General features: G+C 55.4%; 2 protein-coding genes across 6 annotated transcripts in view; both read right to left on the bottom strand.

Annotated features, from left to right (window-relative positions):
* LOC123584436 (cell migration inducing hyaluronidase 1) overlaps nt 1–3,767 on the bottom strand; it is a 128,984-nt gene extending 125,217 nt beyond the window's left edge. The window contains exons 1-3 of one of the 5 annotated variants that reach the window (XM_045452268.1): nt 2,853–3,767; nt 1,334–1,507; nt 643–824 (exon numbers count right to left, since the gene is read on the bottom strand). The gene's annotated coding sequence lies outside the window, so the exon portion shown is untranslated. Of the gene's footprint in view, nt 1–642; nt 828–1,333; nt 1,800–2,852 lie in introns of those variants that run through there. The other 4 variants (XM_045452266.1, XM_045452265.1, XM_045452270.1 and 1 more) reach the window with 4 other exon arrangements.
* Nucleotides 3,768–16,634: 12,867 nt separating this feature from the next.
* The window catches only part of ABHD17C (abhydrolase domain containing 17C, depalmitoylase), a 50,512-nt gene continuing 48,426 nt past the window's right edge, over nt 16,635–18,720 (bottom strand). Inside the window, exon 3 of the mRNA XM_045452264.1 lies at nt 16,635–18,109. Within this exon, the coding sequence (XP_045308220.1) occupies nt 17,890–18,109 (220 nt within the window). The 3' untranslated portion in view covers nt 16,635–17,889. The remainder of the gene's footprint in view (nt 18,110–18,720) is intronic.

Genomic DNA, 18,720 nt, shown 5'->3' with positions numbered 1-18,720 from the left:
GTATATTTGATGACATTTCTCTGCAGGCAGTCTCCCTTCTGAAGAGCCAGGTTTGAACAAAGCCTGGCACCGGAGCAGACGGAGGACAGGAGGACAAGGGAAGGAGCGGGAGACCCACCAGAGGGGCTAGGATGGCCCCTGGAGGGAGCGAGCGGGGCCGGGGGGCGGGGGCAGAGGCACAGAGACGAATGCCGTGAGAGCCACCACAGTCCTACCCCCTTTAACACAGTTTCCGTGTGTCGGGCTCTTGGGGAAGGAGGCTCAGGGCCCAGGTGAACACTGCTGAAAAAGGCACTCAGCACTGAGAAGGGTCCCTCTGTGCCCACTACCCCTCCTAACGCTCTCTTGAGCCACAGCCACAAACGCAGGATGCTACTCGCCGCCCTGCAGACACCACAGAAGGGGGCCACTCAAGCAGCGGGGTTCGAGGGCCGTATGCGCCCCTCTCAGCCTGCTGCCCCCACCCCCCGCCCCCCGAATGCCGCTCTTGCCATCAGACTGGTCTGTCCCGGAGACTCAGCCCCTGCTGTTGCGCACGGAGTGCCACAGGGCCCGCGGAGACCCCCTCTCCCTCCTACACCTGTTCCTCCCCTCATTGGCCCCGCATTCCAAGAATGTTCTGTAGTTCAGTCGTCTTCCTACCAGAAAGCTGAGCGCTGGGGACCGGAACCTGCAGGGGAGTCCAGAGAAGACAGCCAGCCCTTCAAGGTCAACTGGGGTTCAGCCTCCTGCTCCGTTCACATCGCCGCATCGCCGGCGAGACTCCCAGCGTCTGTGGACTGCATCCTTGAGCTTAGAGGCAGGGAGCTAAAGAGTCTTCTGATCTGCTGAGGAAAATAAATCAATAAATACAACTAATAGACAGGAAATCTAGGAGGACTAGAATGTGAAACTGGCAGAAACACACACACACATTTTGGGGGAAAAACTCTAACTGTGAGATTGGGCCCGTTATAATTCCATCATCCAAACTTCACGCTCTCAGTGACATATAGCGGGCAGAACCCCCATGTGCAGCGCTGTGTCCTGGGCGGTATGTCACAGCCCCCGGCAGGGCTCCACCAGGAAGGGGTGTGCTTCCTGCCAGGTCGCGAGCGCTCGCGGGCTTCCTAGACCAGGCGCTGCCCGGGGGAAGCGACCCTCACTCCATCCTGCACAATCCAGAAGAGGGGGCCGTGGAAGCCACTCCCCCGACAAGACCCCAGAGAACGCCCTGCCCCCCACCAGCGGGACAAGGAGGCCCCCTGGAGGTCCCGCCTTCTTCGAGAGAAGGATCAGGGAGAAATAATCCTCCAACTCGGGGAGCTATGACAGTATTTTGAAAAGGACTCACTTTGTCTTTCTTCCAAGTGTATACAGGTGAGAAACACAGGCGGCTGACTCGTCTCACAAAAATTCTTCCATGTAGCTTTCAGTGAGATTTTTGTTGGCGCTGGGATCAGCTTCGACACGGGCATGACTTTTGTCAACCAGTTCCCCAACAGGAACATTAAGCAGGATTTGGAGTCTGTGTCAAATGATGGCAGGTTAGCAGAGAGAGAGAGAGAGAGAGACAGCAGAGGGCAGAGGGCTGGTGATTCAAAACAAATGCACAACTGCCTTTCAAATGCACCCGTAACCACCACCAACTTAAGAGCTTTCTCTGTGCTCAGCTAGGGGCGAAATGCTTTCCACTTAGTTCCCATCAGCAATTCTGCAAGAGAGAATGTGTGGTCCCATGTGACAGACGAGGAAACAGGCACAGAGCTTAAGTGACTGTCACAAAATTACACATGCTGCCTCAAAAAAAAAAAAAAAAAGGTGCCTGATTCTTTTTACTCTCCACGGACCTCCATCGGTCACAACCGGAAGCCGACCTTGGAAATTTCTTACGATTTTCAAGTAAAGGCAGACACACGCTTCTGCACAGGTGCAAATATACAAAAGGAACACACAGAGCCAGTGCCGTTTCCCATCAGAGAAAGGAGATGTTTAATTTGCACGGATATGAACCCCTACAGGTTCTCTCCTCCCTGTTTCCAAGCAACCAACTTGAAAAATCATCAACTGGGCTCCAGAGGAACCTTTAGAAGCTTCCTTACGAGTGCCATGCACCCCGCAGAAAACCATTAGGATCAGAAGTGAGTACAGTTGCGTTCCCAAATGCATCTGGACACATTCTCTAGAACTTGCTCTGGCGGAGTCTCCTGCATTCCGTCCCTGTGACTCTGAAACTAATGTATCTTCCCAAGATCAAATTTACTAAATAACTTAATGGAACGTAGCAAGACCCTATGTGGTGCACAGGAAGCGGGCTGGGCGGTTCCTAATTAGGTCTGGCATTATCTCACTGTCTCAGTTGGATGCCCGGGCGTCACACATTTATGACACCTCTGAGGGACCTCAAGAGGTCCTTTGTGAGTGCCGCAAAAAAGCCAGGGACGCCCTGTCCCCCAACAGCATACCAGAGGTCCCGGACAGAGTTCACCTGCAGGCTGATCTAGGTCCCAGTCACAAGCCCTGGCTCCCTCCCGAGTGGCTCCTGCCCCCTCGGGACAGGATACAGAGGGCTCTCAAGACCTAGCTGTCCCTCTCCTCCCGCCTGTCGCCCCAACGCCTGGAGTCTGGGAGGACGCACCTTCCCGAGACCCAGGGCCGCACACCCGGAGTGGAGGAAGTGGCTGGGAGCTGTCCATGGTGGCGCCGCGCCTGGGCACGCAAAGCCGCGGGTCTCCAGCCCCGGGGCGCGCCCGGCATCCCTCTCCAGACCGCTGGAATGGAGACTCGCTCCCAGGCTCACCATCTCCGGGATGGGGCTGCAGCCAGGCGCTGGCTCACACATCAAAAGATTAGTTTCAAAACAGAGTTCTCACCTGTGGGCAACGCTGGCTGCGCGGAGCGAGACTCAGGACCTCAAAGCCGGCTGCTGGAGGCGCGCCTGGACGGCCGCCGTGCTGGACGCTTGGGGACCGGCGGCGGCGGTCTCTGAGAGCTGAGAGTCTGCGGCTGACGACCTCGGGCGCACTGGGCGCCTTTCTCCAGAGCACATGCGTGCCGCCGGGTCCATTCCAGAAGGTCTCTGGCCCTGGTTCCCGGAGCGGCGAGCCGGAGACGTGGCCGCAGCCCTGGCTTGCGCTCTGCCAGGTCCCTGCCTTTCCTCCCAACCTAAGGTAACCTTTTCTGGAGCCGACGTCCCGTGCCAGGCACCACCAAACCCTCTCCCGGCAACGCCGGGTTTGGAGTCTCAGTCTAAACATCAACAGGGGCCGTCAACTTCTTTTCACATCCAGTCGCCTCCCGCGCCAGCGCGACGCGGGGAGCCCAGCGCGATCCGGGGGTGCGGGAGCCAGAGGCGGCGGGAGGCGGAGGGGGGCCCAGGAGGAAGAGCGCGCGGGGCCGAGCCGCAGGGCGCAACGTGGCCAGGCGCACACGCACTAGTGCACAGTGTGAGCGGCCGGACCCGGCGACCCGACCCTCGGAGCGGTCCCTCGCCCGCCAGCCACCGTCCCGGGCGCAAGACTCAGCCACTGAGAAGGGGGGAACGCTACGGAAAGCAAGAGCACCCCCCCGCGCTGGGTGCGCTCCGTGGACGCCGGCGCCCCCGGCACCTGCTGCTTGCACAGATCGCACGGTCTCGGTGAAATCTCACAGAGGGACAGTGACAGGGGCGCGTGCCCATCAACGGACGCTCGGACGGACGGACACACAGACAGACAGAGGCGCACCGCAGAGCAGCGAGCGGACGGGCTGACCGAAGCCACCGACGGGCGACGTTTTCCCGCGACCCTGCCCCCGCTCCGAGCTCGGGGCGTCCGCGCTCCCGGCCCTCTTACCTCCGGGTCCGCGGCGGCGACGGCGGCGACGGCGGCGGCGGCACGCCTCCCGGGCCGGGTGCGCGGCGGCAGGGGCGGTGCGGCGGACCCAGCCCAGGGCCCCCGCGCGCTCCGGGGCCGTGCGCCGGCGGAGGGGCGGCTGCGCCGGAGAAGCGAAGGGCTCCGCGCCCGGCCGGCCGCGCTCTGTTCCGGACGCCCCGCGCCTCCCGCGCCCGCCAGTCCGGTCCCACCGGCCGCGCCGCGCTCCGCTCCCCGGCGCCCCGGCCAGAGCGGCGGCTTTTATAGCGCGCGGCGGCTTCCCTGCGCCGCGCCGGCCGGGCTGGCTCCGCCCCGGGGCCCCAGGCGCCCGCCCCCGGCCGACCGCCCCTCGGCGAGGTGGGGCGGGGACCCCGGGCGGGCTCTGGCGGCCGCTCCGGGAGGCGCAGACCCGAGCCCGCGGCCGCCGCCGCCGCCGCCGCCGCCGCCGGGGGAGGGCGCCAGAGCCCGGGGCGCCGAGGGCCGGCCGCTCGGGGGGTGGGGGCGTGGGGGTCGGGGCGGGCGGGCGACCTCCGACCCCGCGAGGCGGCGGGCGAGCACGTCCTGCGTGCGCCCGAGCGGCCGCGGGGTGGGGGCGGGGCTGGTGAGTCGCTGGCTCTTCTGCGCGTTCAACTTCTAAAAGCGTGGCCTTGGAGAGGGATCCTGGGATAGGGACCCGGTGTTTGCAAGCGGAGTCAGACGCGCCAGGCCGTGCGGCTGCGCGCACAGCTGGGGATCGGTTTCCTCGCCAGCAAAGTGGGTTCCGTGAGGCTTCCTCGCGGCCCTGCTGGGATTTCACCGGGGGCGGGGGAGCGCGGGTACCCCGCACGTAGTAGGTGCTCAGCGAGTTCGAATCCTTCCGGTGTCCGGACCAAGGCCCTCCAGGGTCAAAGCCAGCAGGGATGGCTGCCGCAGCTTCTCCCCTGCCCGAGGGAGCACTACAAGTAGAAAGAGCCTGGGCCGCCCCCCCTCCCCCCCCCCGGGGCACCTGGAGTCATCTCTCAATTCTGCCACGAACTTACTTGCGGTGTGACCCGGGGTCACCTGCCCCCCCCCCCTCCGGGTCTCTGCGTGTTTGTTGTTTGTAAAACGAGGGCCTTGGCGCCAGTCCTCCGTCCCTTCCACTTTGCTGGCGCTTACAACTCGCCCCTTCCACCCGGCTGACGGGCCTCCTCCTAGAAGATGCACCTGCCCCGTGAGGGCCACAGCTGTGCTGGGAAGGTCCTCGTGCTAAGGCGGCAGTCGCCAGCCCCGTGAATCTGCCGCCGGGCTCTGAGGCCGAGCTGTAGGCAGAAGCTGCCGGCGTCCGCCTGCTGGGCTGGGGCAGAAACGCCCGTTCCCCGGCCAAAGCAGGGAAGTCCTGCATTCCTCTCCAGGCCTTTCCCACAAAGCTGGTCTTGACCCTCCCCGGGGCCCCTGACTGTAATTCTCAGCCCTTCCTTGACTTCTTGAAAGGTAGGGAGCTGGGTCTTATGGTGGGCACCTGTCCCCCACCTCTCCTTTCCAGCGAATGTAGACGGAACCCACCCATGTCCCCTCCTCCTCATATCATAATCTCTGGTTGCTTTCCTTTCCCAAGGGGGACCCCCCCCCCCGCCCCAGATGCCAGGACCCACAAACATTTGAACGATGCTGAGCATCTGGCCTAAGCAGAGAAAGGTCGGCTTCCAACCAGTCTCGCTGGGAGCACGCAGAGAGCTACGGGGGAGATTTTGCTTCTCTCCCATCAGCAGAGAGCAGACCTGAGGCCTGCAGGGCATATGCTCTTGGCTGAGAGGTCTGCTCCCCAGGCACTGAGACACAAAACAGTACAGGCAGACTCCTGTCTGGTGACGGGCCCTGAGAATTACTTAGTCACGTTTGCCCGAAGCACAGAAACGCCCAGCACATTCCTCTGTGTGCAGCTTTACTTTATCACAGACCAGGGCCCCGGGCGAGAGGGTCGGGCTGATGGATCCACGTGTCTGAAACCAGAGCTCCCCGGGGCATTGCCACCAGGCGCGCGATGGACAGGGTGTGCCGGGCGACCCTTTGTGGCCCACTGTCAGCAGGGTTGCCCGGAGGAACGGCTAGCCACCCCTCCCTCAAGCCACCCGCTGGCCCTTGCGAGTGCAGAGAGCAGCTGGTCAAGAGGGCTGCGTTAGTTTTTTTGCTTCTTACCGGAATCCCCCCCTCCCCAGAGTCTGCAGGGAGAGGGGAGATGCTCTTCAACGGTGTGACTCCGCCCAGAAAGCCTGCCCCTTTGCCTCCCCCTGCGGGGGAGATGGAACCCGTCGGCCACGTCCTCTGTATCCAACGGCCTGTCTGCTCACTGCTCCCACACCCTGCCCGGGTCTGGCGTTTTCAGTCAGCTGGAGGGGTGCAAGTCTGTCCCCCCAGAGCGGGGGGCACCGCAGCCCATCTGCCGACGGGCAGAGCCCGGCCCCGGCCCCTGCAGCAGCCCACCTGTGCCATGTCTGGCAGGCTGACCACACCTGTGGCTCCCACGCCCAAGCCTCCAGATGAGGTTTTCCCAGGAACACAGCAGGCACACCCGAGGAGGGGGGCGGGGCGTGGGGGGATGGGAGGCAGAATGCAGCTGGGGGAAGGAGAGAGTGGGCTGCTGGCTGCCAGGCTTCCAGGAGACCCCACAAAGAATAAAACGGAGACATCAGGTCTCCCGATCCACGGGCCTACTTAAATTCTACCGACAGGGGTCGCCCTTGCACGCCAAGCCTGAAGCTGGCTTCTGAAACAGGGAGACTCCCGGCCCCGTTCCCCGGAGCCAGATTTCCAGGACTAATAGCTGCTCAGTTCCTGTTTTGTTGGATGCGGATGAGGTGGCCGGGCCAAGAAGAGACAAATACTTAATTTTTCTGGTGAGTGGAGGTCTGTGCTGGAATTCGGGACGGGAAATCTTAGAATGCTGGCCAAGCGCTTGCAAGGTCTGGGAGCGGATTTCCACATCTCCCTCTTCAAACTCATCACCGCCAAAGAACAACCTCCCCTGTGGTTTTTTAATATCTGGTATTTTGCACAGACTCCTGTGTGCATGCGATGTGTTCACATCACGTATTTCTTTTCCCTAACTGCAGAGATGATGTGTGTTTCTTGCAGGGGGGAAAAAATAACTTAAGAAGTTCAGAAAACGGACCGAGGAGAGACCACCCAATTGCAAACCTAAGGGGCGTATATTACAAGAACTTTGCAGAATGTACAAGAGCACGAAGGGAAAATATCACTGCGGCTCAGAGATCATCACTGTGAACTTGGAGTAGACAGCCTTCTTTTGCGTGCAAGTTACATACACAGACACGTATGCGAACACACACGTAAATTTTTCCGTGCGTAGTTCACCGTGTAGCTCAAAGCCTTTCTTCACCAGCCTGCACGTCCTGTGGAAGAGGAGCCCGAGCCCCTCAAGTTCGCTGCTTTCAAAAAAAAAAATTAGAATACCTTAAAAAAAACAAAGAGTAAGGATAAATTTTATGTACTAAAATAAAAAATTAGGGGCGCCTGGCTGGCTCAATCAGAAGGGCATGTGACTCTTGGGGCGCCTGGGTGGCGCAGTCGGTTAAGCGTCCGACTTCAGCCAGGTCACGATCTCGCGGTCCGTGAGTTCGAGCCCCGCGTCGGGCTTTGGGCTGATGGCTCAGAGCCTGGAGCCTGTTTCCGATTCTGTGTCTCCCTCTCTCTCTGCCCCTCCCCCGTTCATGCTCTGTCTCTCTCTGTCCCAAAAATAAATAAACGTTGAAAAAAAAAATTAAAAAAAAAAAAAAAAAAAAAGAAGGGCATGTGACTCTTGATCTCGGGGTCATGAGTCCAAGCCCCACGTTGGGTGTAGAGATCACTGAAATAAACAGATAACCTTAAAATTTGTTTAATTTTTTTTTAATGTTTCATTTATTCTTAGAGCATGAGCGGAGGAGGGGCAGAGCGAGAGAGGGACACAGAATCCGAAGCAGGCTTCAGGCTCTGAGCTGTCAGCACCGAGCCCGATGCCGGGCTCGAACCCACAGACTGTGAGATCACGACCTGAGCCGAAGTCAGACGCTTACCCCCAGGCGCCCCAGAGGGGGGAAAAAAGCAAATAATCTTTGAAATGGGAAAAACAATCACGTCGTTTATAGTCCTAAGCCTCTTTCCACGTAATAATATACCATAAACATTTCCCCAAGTCTTTTTTTTTTTTAAAGTAATCTCTATCCCCGACATGGGGCTCGAACTCATGACTCTAAGATCAAGACTCACATGCCCTACGGACGGAGCCATCCAGGTGCCCCCACTTCCCTAAGTCCTAAGTCTCTTTCAACATTAATTTTAGGGGGTATATACCATTTCCTAATATGGACATAATTTATACAATCGAGCCCCTGTTCCTGATTCCAGTATTGTATTTTTTTTTCATTTTTTTTTTCATTTTTACTTTTTTTTTTTTTTTTTAATTTTTTTTTCAACGTTTATTTATTTTTGGGACAGAGAGAGACAGAGCATGAACGGGGGAGGGGCAGAGAGAGAGAGGGAGACACAGAATCGGAAACAGGCTCCAGGCTCTGAGCCATCAGCCCAGAGCCCGACGCGGGGCTCGAACTCACGGACCGCGAGATCGTGACCTGGCTGAAGTCGGACGCTCAACCGACTGCGCCACCCAGGCGCCCCTAATTTTTACTTTTAAGTAGTCTCTACACCCAATTTGGGGCTCCAAGTCATGACCCTGAGATCGAGAGTCATGTGGGCTACTGCCTGAGCCAGCCAGATACCCCTGACTCCAGCATTCTAAATAAGCCTGGGATTTTGAATATATTTGCATTTCTCTTTCGTTATTTCCTTGGGAGAAATTTACGTTTGCAGCAGCTCGCAGCCAGGTTACCCACTAGGAAAGTCAGACCAACCTCCACTCCCCCGATCCACACAGGAGAGGGCCTGTTTCCCTGAGTCCCGATGCCCAGAATTGCTGTTCTTTGACTCATTGCCAATATGGCAATAAATATATATATTTCTAAATATAAATATAAATATGCCACATCATACTCGCCAGGATGCTGCCATTTTAACAAACACAGAAAATAGCAAGTGTTGACGGGGATGTGGGGGGAACGGGCACTACCGGTGAGAAAAGAAAACGATGCAGGTACCATGGAAAATAATACGGCACCCTTAAAAAAATGAAAACCCAGGGGCGCCTGGGTGGCGCAGTCGGTTGAGCGTCCGACTTCAGCCAGGTCACGATCTCGCGGTCCCTGAGTTCGAGCCCCGCGTCAGGCTTTGGGCTGACAGCCCAGAGCCTGGAGCCTGTTTCCGATTCTGTGTCTCCCTCTCTCTCTGCCCCTCCCCCGTTCATGCTCTGTCTCTCTCTGTCCCAAAAATAAATAAACGTTGAAAAAAAAAAATTAAAAAAAAAAATGAAAACCCAAACTACCACGCCATCCAGCAATCCCGCAAGTGGGGACATAGCCAAATGAACTGAAAGCAGGGTATTGAGGAGAGATCTGTACTCTGGTCTTTGTCGTCGCATTATCCACGGTCGCCCAAAGCCGGAAATAACAAGGGCCCGTCGACGGAAGAACGGATAAACGAGATGCGGTCTATACCTACGATGGAATGTTATTCAGCCTTAAAAGGAAGGAAATCCTGACTCAGGCCACCGTGTGGATGAACCTTGAGGACATGATTCTCAGTGACATGAGCCAGTCACAGAAAGACAAAAACTTTACGCCTCCTCTTTTACGAGGCTCCCAGAGTGAGTTCAAGGGTGGGAGGCGGAATGCGGCGGCCAGGGGCCGGGGGACGGCAGTGGGAGCTGGTGTTTAATAGAGAGTTCCCGCTCTGCAAGATTAAAAACTTCTGGAGACGGTTTGCCCAGAATATACGCAACACTATCAACTGTACCCTTTAAAACGGTTAAGTTGAAAAATTTTGTGCTCTCTGGATTTTACCACAATTTCAAAAGGACAAAGAAAGGAATTACAAAGAAATTATGGCTGGAGGTTTCCTTCCAGAATGGACGATGCTTCTCCAAAACCCTCCAGTTTACTTCTCACTTGGAACAAAGTCTACTGCGAGCGGCCTCCGTCACCACCCCGCTCCCCGGCTCTCCTGCCCCTCCCCGTTTCTTCAGCACACCCGACAGGCTCCAGCCTGAGGCCCTTTGTCCTGGCTGTTCCTTCTGCCGGAAACGCCCTTCCCACACCCTGCCCCTCTCTGGAATTCTGTGCGACCTCCTCCCCGACTTCATTCAGGCGTCTACTCCAAAATCACAGGTAAGACAGTTCTTTTCCATCCTCCTGCACACCGAGTCTCCAACACCATCACTCCCAGCCCATCCCCTTACCTCAATTTATTTTCCTTTTCTTTTTCCTTTTTTTAAAAAATTTTTTATGTCTACTTTTGAGAGAGAGAGAGAGAGAGAGAGAGAAAATGCAAGCAGGGGAGGGGCAGAGAGAGAGAGAAGGAGACACAGAATCCGAAGCAGGCTCCAGGCTCTGAGCCATCAGCACAGAGCCCGACGCGGGGCTCGAACTCACGAACCGCGAGATCATGGCCTGAGCCCAAGTCGGACGTTTAACCGACTGAGCCCCGCCCCCCTGGCGCCCCTCTTTGTCCTTTCTTAATTGTCCCACTACCACTGGGGCAGTGTGAATGCCAAAGGATCAGGAATAGAGTCGTCTTATTAACCGCCGTGCCCCCTCCGCCCCCGCGCCTGGAACAGTGTCTCCACAGGAGAGCAGACACTGCGTGCGTATGAGTGCACTGACTGAATACATTTGGATTACTGAATTACAGCATCAGTCGTACAAGCGCCCACGGCAGAAGGTGGATACAGTAAACACGATTTGTCTTTGATCTTTCTCCAAAGATCGACTAACTCCCTTTCAACTCCATAACGTCGTTGGGAGACAGTGTGTTTCGTGGGAAGCCCCCGTGACCGTATTTGAAGAAAATCGGGGCCCTGCTCCAAAGAGGCCTCCGCACCGATTTCCCAACGGAAAGCCCCAGGCCACCCTTCAGGACACCAGACGTTGCTGCCCGGGGTGGGGGGTGGGGGGGTATCTTTTCTGGCCTCTCCCCACCCTGAGCTCTCATGCGAGCTCGCAGGGCATTCTGTGGTGGAACCCCAGCAGCGCGTGCACCCCCGTCCCGCCCCCCCACCTCCAGCCGCGAGCTCCGTGGCAGAGACGCATCTCCCCCCGTCTCTCTGTCCCCGGGCTGGCACGACCACAGACTGAGCGAATGAATGCTCAGCCGACGCGGAAGCCAACAAATAACCACCTCTCCACTGAGATTTACAGGCTACGCCCGAGGAGAAATTTCCCAGCACGAACAATAAATACGAACCACGCTGGTTAAATAGTCTAAGTAACTCCCAGACAACCAAGGAGCACATTAGCGGATGCTCTCAGCTGCAAGTGTCCTCCGTGGCTTCAGCGGCAACATGACACAGGCATTGATCTTTTCCTGTGATGCCCCGAAACCTTGCGCCTTCTTTCCAGAAGCGTACGAGCGCACCCCGCAGGCACGGACTGTGCTTAAACTGTCGCCAAATCAATCTCTCCTCTGAGGCAATTCTCCCCCCTTGTGTCACCTCTTGTACAACAGCGAAGGGGCGGGACTAACCTGGATGTGCCGACGGAAAGCCCGAAGACCCCAGGCGAGCCCCACTTGCCCACAGGTGAGTGTGTGTGTGTGTGTGTGTGTGTGTGTGTGATAAAAGTGTACTCTTTCTCCCTCTCTCTCTGCCCCTACCCTGCTCATTCTCTCTCTCTCTCAAAATAAATAAACATTTTTAAAGAGGGGGAGGGGGCACCTGGGTGGCTCAGTCAATTAAGCGTCCGACTCTTGATTTCGGCTCAGGTCATGATCTCACGGTTTGTGAGTTCAAGCCCCGCATTGGGCTCCGTGCTGGTGGTGCGGAGCCTGCTTGGGAATCTCCCTCCCTCTCCCTCTGCTCCTGTGCTGCTCTCTCTCTCTCTCTCTCAAAATATATTAAAAAACAATGTGAGTGCCTCTCCAGGACGCCACTTCCTGGCTCCTCACGGCGCCCCACCCCATGCACTCACGATGCTGTCTACCCCGTACCTGTCAAGGAGCGTGGGCGCCCGTGGGCTAAAGCCACCCGCTTGCCTGGGGTGTCGAAGGAAGACATCACCACAGTGCCTCTGGATCCGTCCGTGGCCAAGCAGTGAGCCCAGCACAATGATGGTCTCGTGCCAAGTGAGCAGGGCGGGGCTCAGCGGACTCGTGGACTCTCACCAGCGGGAGGTTTTAGGGACCGAGTGACCCTTTGCCAAGGAGGCTTGGTCCCTGGAGCCAGGCTGTGGCCGACCGGCCGGCCTTCAGGAGCTGGGAACCCACTGAAGGAAGGCGTCACTGATGGACAGCTTTCACTCCTGTTCTCTTGGTCACCTGTTACCATGGCCACAAACCGTAGTGTTGCCTTGAGCAGGGGAGTACAGGAGCTGTTCTCGGTAGGACCCCTTTTTCATTTCAACGTCAAATAACCTGGCTCAGAGATTTTCAAATTTTAACACGAACCGAATCCGATCGCCCACGGGGCTTGTTAAAACGGACCCCTGAGCCCCCCACCAGCCCCGCCGTCCCCACCAGGGGTTCTGATTGAGCGCGGCTTGTGTGGCCCCGAGAATCTGCCCTGGGAGTGAGCTCTCAGGCGATGCTGAGGCTGCTGGTCCAGGGACCCCCACTCTGAGAACCACCGGCCTACCGTGAGAGGACTTGAGGGTAAATTATTGGCCGGTTAAAAAAATGCTTCGAGGGGCGCCTGGGTGGCGCAGTCGGTTAAGCGTCCGACTTCAGCCAGGTCACGATCTCGCGGTCCGTGAGTTCGAGCCCCGCGTCGGGCTCTGGGCTGATGGCTCAGAGCCTGGAGCCTGTTTCCAATTCTGTGTCTCCTTCTCTCTCTGCCCCTCCCCCGTTCATGCTCTGTCTCTCTCTGTCCCAAAAATAAATAAACGTTGAAAAAAAAAAATTAAAAAAAAAAAAAAAAAAATGCTTCGCAATAAAATACCAGGAAGTCTGAGAACTACGTGCGTGGATTTCTAGAATGGCTGTCAGTCACAGCCACGTGCGAAACGGACGGTGAGTAGAGAAGAGAAACATAGCGGTTACTCCTTCTACAGATAATAGTGAGAAAGCGTGAGTTCGAGGACACGGGGCAGGAAAGGGTGTCCTCTATCCACACGCTCCCAAGAGGCCCCTCGCTAATGTTCCGTTTCTCCAGACGCTGATCGCTAGTGGTCTCGGGGAGCCCAGTGCATTCTAGGCTCATGCGATCCTCACGTTAACGTTAGGAGAGAAGTACTCAACCGTCCTTATTTTACGGATGAGGAAACCGAGGCACGGAGAGGTGCAGCGGTGTCCCTGAGACAGGCAGCTAATAGCCGGTGGCACTCAAGTTCAAGCTCAGGTGGATTCCACAGGTGGAATGCTGAACCACTTACCCTCTCAGAGGGCTAAATGCTTTCTCACCTCCTCCCCGTGTTTATCGTTTCCTTTATGACACACACCATGATTGGCTTATTTTATTTGTTTCCCTGTGTCTTGTCTGTTTCCCCTCCCAGAATATAAGCTCCCAGAGGACGGGGGCTTTGACTTCATGACTGCCTCATCCCCAGAACCGAGCAAAGTAGAGTTTGGGGTCATAAATATGGTTGGATGAAGAATGAATGAATGAATGAATGAACGAATGAATTCCGCGCGTCGTTCGGCTTGATAGACGAGCTCCGATTGAAAGAATATTACATTTTATTTTTTCTAGTGGCCACTAATTATGCACCGAGTGGTCTTGTTTTTAAGGAGAAGCCCCCCTGCGTCTTGCCCTGGGAGGGACGAGGGTCCGTCATTAAGGAGCCAGCCAGCGGGCTGTGCAGAAGGAGAAGCATTCCCCAGCCCGGTCAGTCTGCCCTTTGGTTTGTTTGCCTTTCCTTAAATGACTCCGAGAACTTGATGGCACGGGCATGGACGTAGGTGGGAGGCCCGAGGTTCCTTCCCAGATGGAGGCCGGTACGTCGCGGGGTCCCCTCTGAGGACTGGGGTAGTGACGGGGAAGCGACGAGGCGAGAGAGACCCCCGGCTTTTCACCTCGTGTCCCATAGAGCTGTGCTCTCCCCCGTGAGCATGCGTTATTTTTGGAGTAAAACACAGCCGACCAGCAGCATTAAAAGGAGAATCTGTAAGACGGACTGGCGAGTGAGAGCCCGCGAGCCGAATCTGGCCCACTGCCTGGTTTTATCAGTCAGGTCATTGGAGCACGGCACGTGCCCTCATTTCAACGTCTACGGTGCAGCCGTGACACATTGGGAGGCTGAGTGTGGGGGCCATGTGGCCCCGGGAGCCGAAAACATGTGCTATCTGACCCTAGAAGGGAAACATTTTCTGACCTCTGATCTAAAGTCATCTAGCATAGGGGCGCCCGGGTGGCCCAGTCGGTTAAGCATCCGCCTTCGGCTCAGGTCATGATCTCACAGTTGGAATTACCTGAGAGGCTAATGTTTAAGACGCTTTGGGGGTTCCAGCCCCGCGTCGGGCTCTGTGCCGACAGCTCAGAGCCTGGAGCCTGCTTTGGGTTCTGTGTCTCCCTCTCTCTCTGTCCGCAACCCCCCGCCCTGCCTCAGGCTCTCTCTGTCTCTGTCTCTCTCTCAGAAATAAGTAAACATGAAAAAAAATAAAGCCATTTAGTATACATTTCTTACAGGTGTCCCCCGACAGAAACGAGGCGCAGTGAAGCAGTTCACAGAACCAGGCTCTTTGTGCCCACGCGGGAGGCACCCACCTGCTGTCTTGTTAGCGGGTCCAGCAGCTTCCAGGCTCTGTTCTGAGCATAGGCAGGAACCATAAAGCAACTCCGGCTCCAAAGCAAAACCACCCTTCCCTATCCTTTCCAGGAATGCAACGTCTGCTCGCGTATCTGACGGGGCGTGCATCAGTTGGAGGTGGGGGACTTGGCTTCTGGCCGGACGGCAGACTGATGACCCTCGTCCTGTTGGATTTTGCTTCACGGCACCTGCTACTACTTGGCGTGTTATACATTTATGGGCGCATGATACCGCTGTCCCGCTACCGCCGGACCGAAAGCTTTCCCGGGTGAGGGGTGCAGGCAGAGTGATTTCTGTGCAAAGAGCATGATACGGAGGCCGCCTGGATATTTGCTGCTATCGGAATTAACGTATTTATCGATTTCTTCTTGTGCTTTAAAGAAACAATGCTTTGATGTATTTTGAGTCTACTGACTAAAGTACTAATAAAGCCAGCAAACACACACACACACGCACACACACACGCACACACGCATGCACACCCCACAATAGTCTGGCTTTAGAACATATTCAGCTGTTTTTGCCATGTTTTGTAGCTTTTTCATTCCTTCTTTTCATGTTTTTTTCTTTCTTTTCCTTTCTTTTTCTTCCTTTTCTTTCTCCTTCTTTCTTTTTCTTTCTCCTTTCATTTTCTTTTCTTTCTTTTTTCCTTCCTTCCTTCCTTCTCTTTTGTTCCCTTTTCTTTCTCTGTCTCTCCCCCCCCCCCCCCGCCTTTCGCTAGTCTTTGGTGTAATTTTCAGCAGTGAGGGTCATGCCTACTATGGCTAATTCCCAAAATCTAAACCAAAATAATGCTTCTGTTGTTTCACTGCTCAGTAAAACACCTGCTGTTTTGTTTTGAGAGAATCTCTGTGTATGTTCCCTCCTATTCTTGGGTTGGTAAGAGTTCTGCTTCTGTCCCTCGAGCTCTACCTGACTGGGCAGCCAAGGCTCAGGCGAACCCAGTCCAGCAAATCCCACCCAAGACAACGCTGGGGTCGATGCCCTCTTCCCTGTCTGTTCTCCTTTGCACGCGGCAAATCACCCGCGTGGCCTTTATCTCCTCACCAGTTCACGCATCTGCTTGCAGAGATTTCTTCCACGTTATTCAGTAATGTTCGCTTTTTTCTACCGGGAGGCTTGGTCCGCGTCCCAAGTCCACGTTGCGGCAGAAAACACAAGGGACCACGCCTCCTAGGTTCATTACTTGCACGTGTTACTCTCGTGAATGGGGTCTCTCTCGGGGTCCCCGCGGTAACCGCGCACATCATCCTCAGGGGAAGGCTGTCCCCATGTGCAACTCCGGCAAAACTGTCCCCTTGGTTTTGGGAAAGGAGTCACGAGTCAGAAAACATAAGCTACTTGGAGTGGACACAAACAAGTCACATCAAGGCTCCCCCTTACGGGCACCACCTAATACTAGAAGTCTCAAGGCTCCCCCTTATAGGTACTGACCTAACACCAGACGTCTCAAGGCGCCCCCTTACAGGTACCCACCTAAGACCAGGAAGTAGCCTGCCCTGTGCTGGAACCCACGTTCACGTGAGCTCGCCCTGTCCCCTTCCACCTCCATTTTGCCAACGCTCCCTCTTTCCGCACGCTCAGGCGGTCTGTCCCCAGAGCTGAAGACGAGCCTCTGTCACTTGCTTTTTCTGGTCAGTGGTCAAAGGGCTGAAACGACTATGGACCACAGTTGATTCGTGTTTTCCAAACAGCAGGTACCATTCCCCCCCCCTCCCCCCCCCCCCCCCCCCCCCCCGGCCGTGGTGCCTTCATCACCTGTTTCGTGCCCAGGACCCACCGCAGACTCTGCCGGGGGGGTCCCGGCCGCACTTTACTGCCACTCGCCGGACGCCCTGGCTTCTTCCAGAGTCCGCTCGGGTCTCTGGCAGGACAGAGGCCCACGCCCTGCGGGAGGCAGTGAAATCGGAAAGCCCCGAGGGTTTCTTCTTGAACGACACAGCGTTTTCTCACTCGGGACTGTCTCTGACGCGGGGAGGAAGGAAAGGACGGCGGGAGCCACGCTCTGACCCATGCATTCTTTATTCCGTGGCCAACCGCCGTGCTCTCTCCACACCACAGGACAACAATCTGAGGCTTACAGTACATTTAAGGCTTTTACATTTGAAAAGAAAAACGAAATCAAAACCGAGGAACCCCCCCAACCCAAACCCCCAACCAAGATGAGCAATGTAGCAATGTTTAAGCATCTTCCATTTGTGATGCTTACTCGGTGCAGCTCCAGGGTCAAAACCCAAGTAACTCCTAAACTAAAAGGATTAGTTTAGTGAAATTTCCATTACATAAGTTGTTCAAAGCATCAACTTGTAATTTTTTTTTTTTTGTCTTGGAAATGTTATAAAATTTTTTTAATAGCAAAACATAGGAATAAAAACATATTAACAAAATGTATTCAATCATTTACATTACAAACGAGGGATCTGCAGTTTGCCTTGTAGCCCGACAAAAGGAAATGACCCATTAAGAATCTATATGCACAATGCAATTGCAAATATGTACAGTACTTTAAAAAAGTCCTCCCAGGAGGGCTTCACAGAAGGAAAGTCGGCTAGGCTCTGTGTTAGACCAACCGGACCATCAAAATATTAAAACTCTGTGGACTAGTAATAAATTTATGCTTAAAAAAACCCCAGTTTCCTTTTGATTAAGAATATTCCAGTTATGTTTACATGGTTCCAGTGGATGAACCTGTTCATGATCGTTCCAGTAAATCACCCTTGGGCTGGTTTGTTTGGGGTAAGAGATCAGCCTGTGAACGAAACTTAGCAAAGGAATGAATTCTCATCACCCGAGTTTTCCGGTTGTATTCTAATCACAGCTTCACAAATGGATCGAACCCATGAATCCAGTGGCCGGAAAAAGAGCTGCGTGTCAAATACTGAGAACACTGGTGGGGAGAGGGCGGAGTCCTGCGTTAAGGGAACCGTGACCGGTGGGGACAGCGGGGCGACAGACGCGAGCATTCCCCACACAGCACGGGAAAACCGACCGTCGGGCACCCAGCTCCCATTCCCCCCTTCCTGCCAGGCGGGGGACGCTGGCTGCCACAAACGTTCGGTTTAGCGTGCTGTGTGAACGAGGAGAGCCGCCTCCAGATACAGAAGGCGGGGACTTCCTCAGCAATTTGATTGGAACACCGAAAGGCGGGCGCCTCCCCCGTGGCTGTCACACCGTCACCGCTGCCCAGTTCAAGCACGTGCGAAACAGAGGACTCGTGCGTTCACAGTAAATGAGGTACGATCAAGGCGCCGTCTTCAGGAATTAGGCAGTTCGTGAGATATGAACTGTTTCAGTCTGTCCAGGTATTGTGCGTAAAGTTCTATGTCATTGTGTCCGGCCCCTTCCACCCAGAGGGGCTCCACGGCTCGGGGACAGCGCTCGTACATGGCCAGGCCGTGGGAGAAGTCGATGACCTCGTCCTCTGTACCGTGGATGACCAACACAGGAGAGGTGACTTTAGAGATCTTGTCAATGCTGCAAAAGAGAACGGGGCGGGGAGAAAAAGGGCTCCGTTAGTGACGCCCCGGGGAAGATACGTTGCACCTAACGTAACCGGATCAGCAATCACAGGTGAGGAAGGGTAATACCTTCCTCGTAACTCATTTTTTTTTTTTAAGTAAACTTTTCGGGGGTGCCCGGGTGGTTCGGTTGGGCGGGCGTCCGATTCTTGGTTTCAGCTCAGGTCGTGATCTCGCGGTAGGGGAGTCTGAGCCCCGCGCTGGGCTCTGTGCTGACAGCATGGAGCCTGCTTGGGATCCTCTCTCTCCTCTCCCTCTCTGCCCCTCCCCTGCTCTCTCTCAAAATAAATAAATAAACTAAAAAAAAAAAAAAAACAAAACAAACTTCTCAATTTGCGATAATCTTGGATTTCCAGAAAAGGTGCAAAGATAATAGAGTTCCTGTGCGCCCCAGCCCGTCTCCCGTAAGGCTCACACCATACATTGCCACGGCACGATTGTCGGAACCAAGAAACCAATGTCAGCATGTCACCGTAACCTAAACTCCAGACCTTGCTTGGGTTTTTGTTAGTTTTTCCACTGATGCCCTTTTTCTGTTCCAGGATCCGGTCAAGAACACCATACCGC

This window comes from Leopardus geoffroyi, chromosome B3 (assembly GCF_018350155.1).
Source record: "Leopardus geoffroyi isolate Oge1 chromosome B3, O.geoffroyi_Oge1_pat1.0, whole genome shotgun sequence".
NCBI classification, from domain to species: Eukaryota; Metazoa; Chordata; class Mammalia; order Carnivora; family Felidae; genus Leopardus; species Leopardus geoffroyi.
The sequence above is the reverse complement of the archived record's forward strand: the minus strand, read 5'-3'. Positions and strand labels throughout refer to the sequence as shown.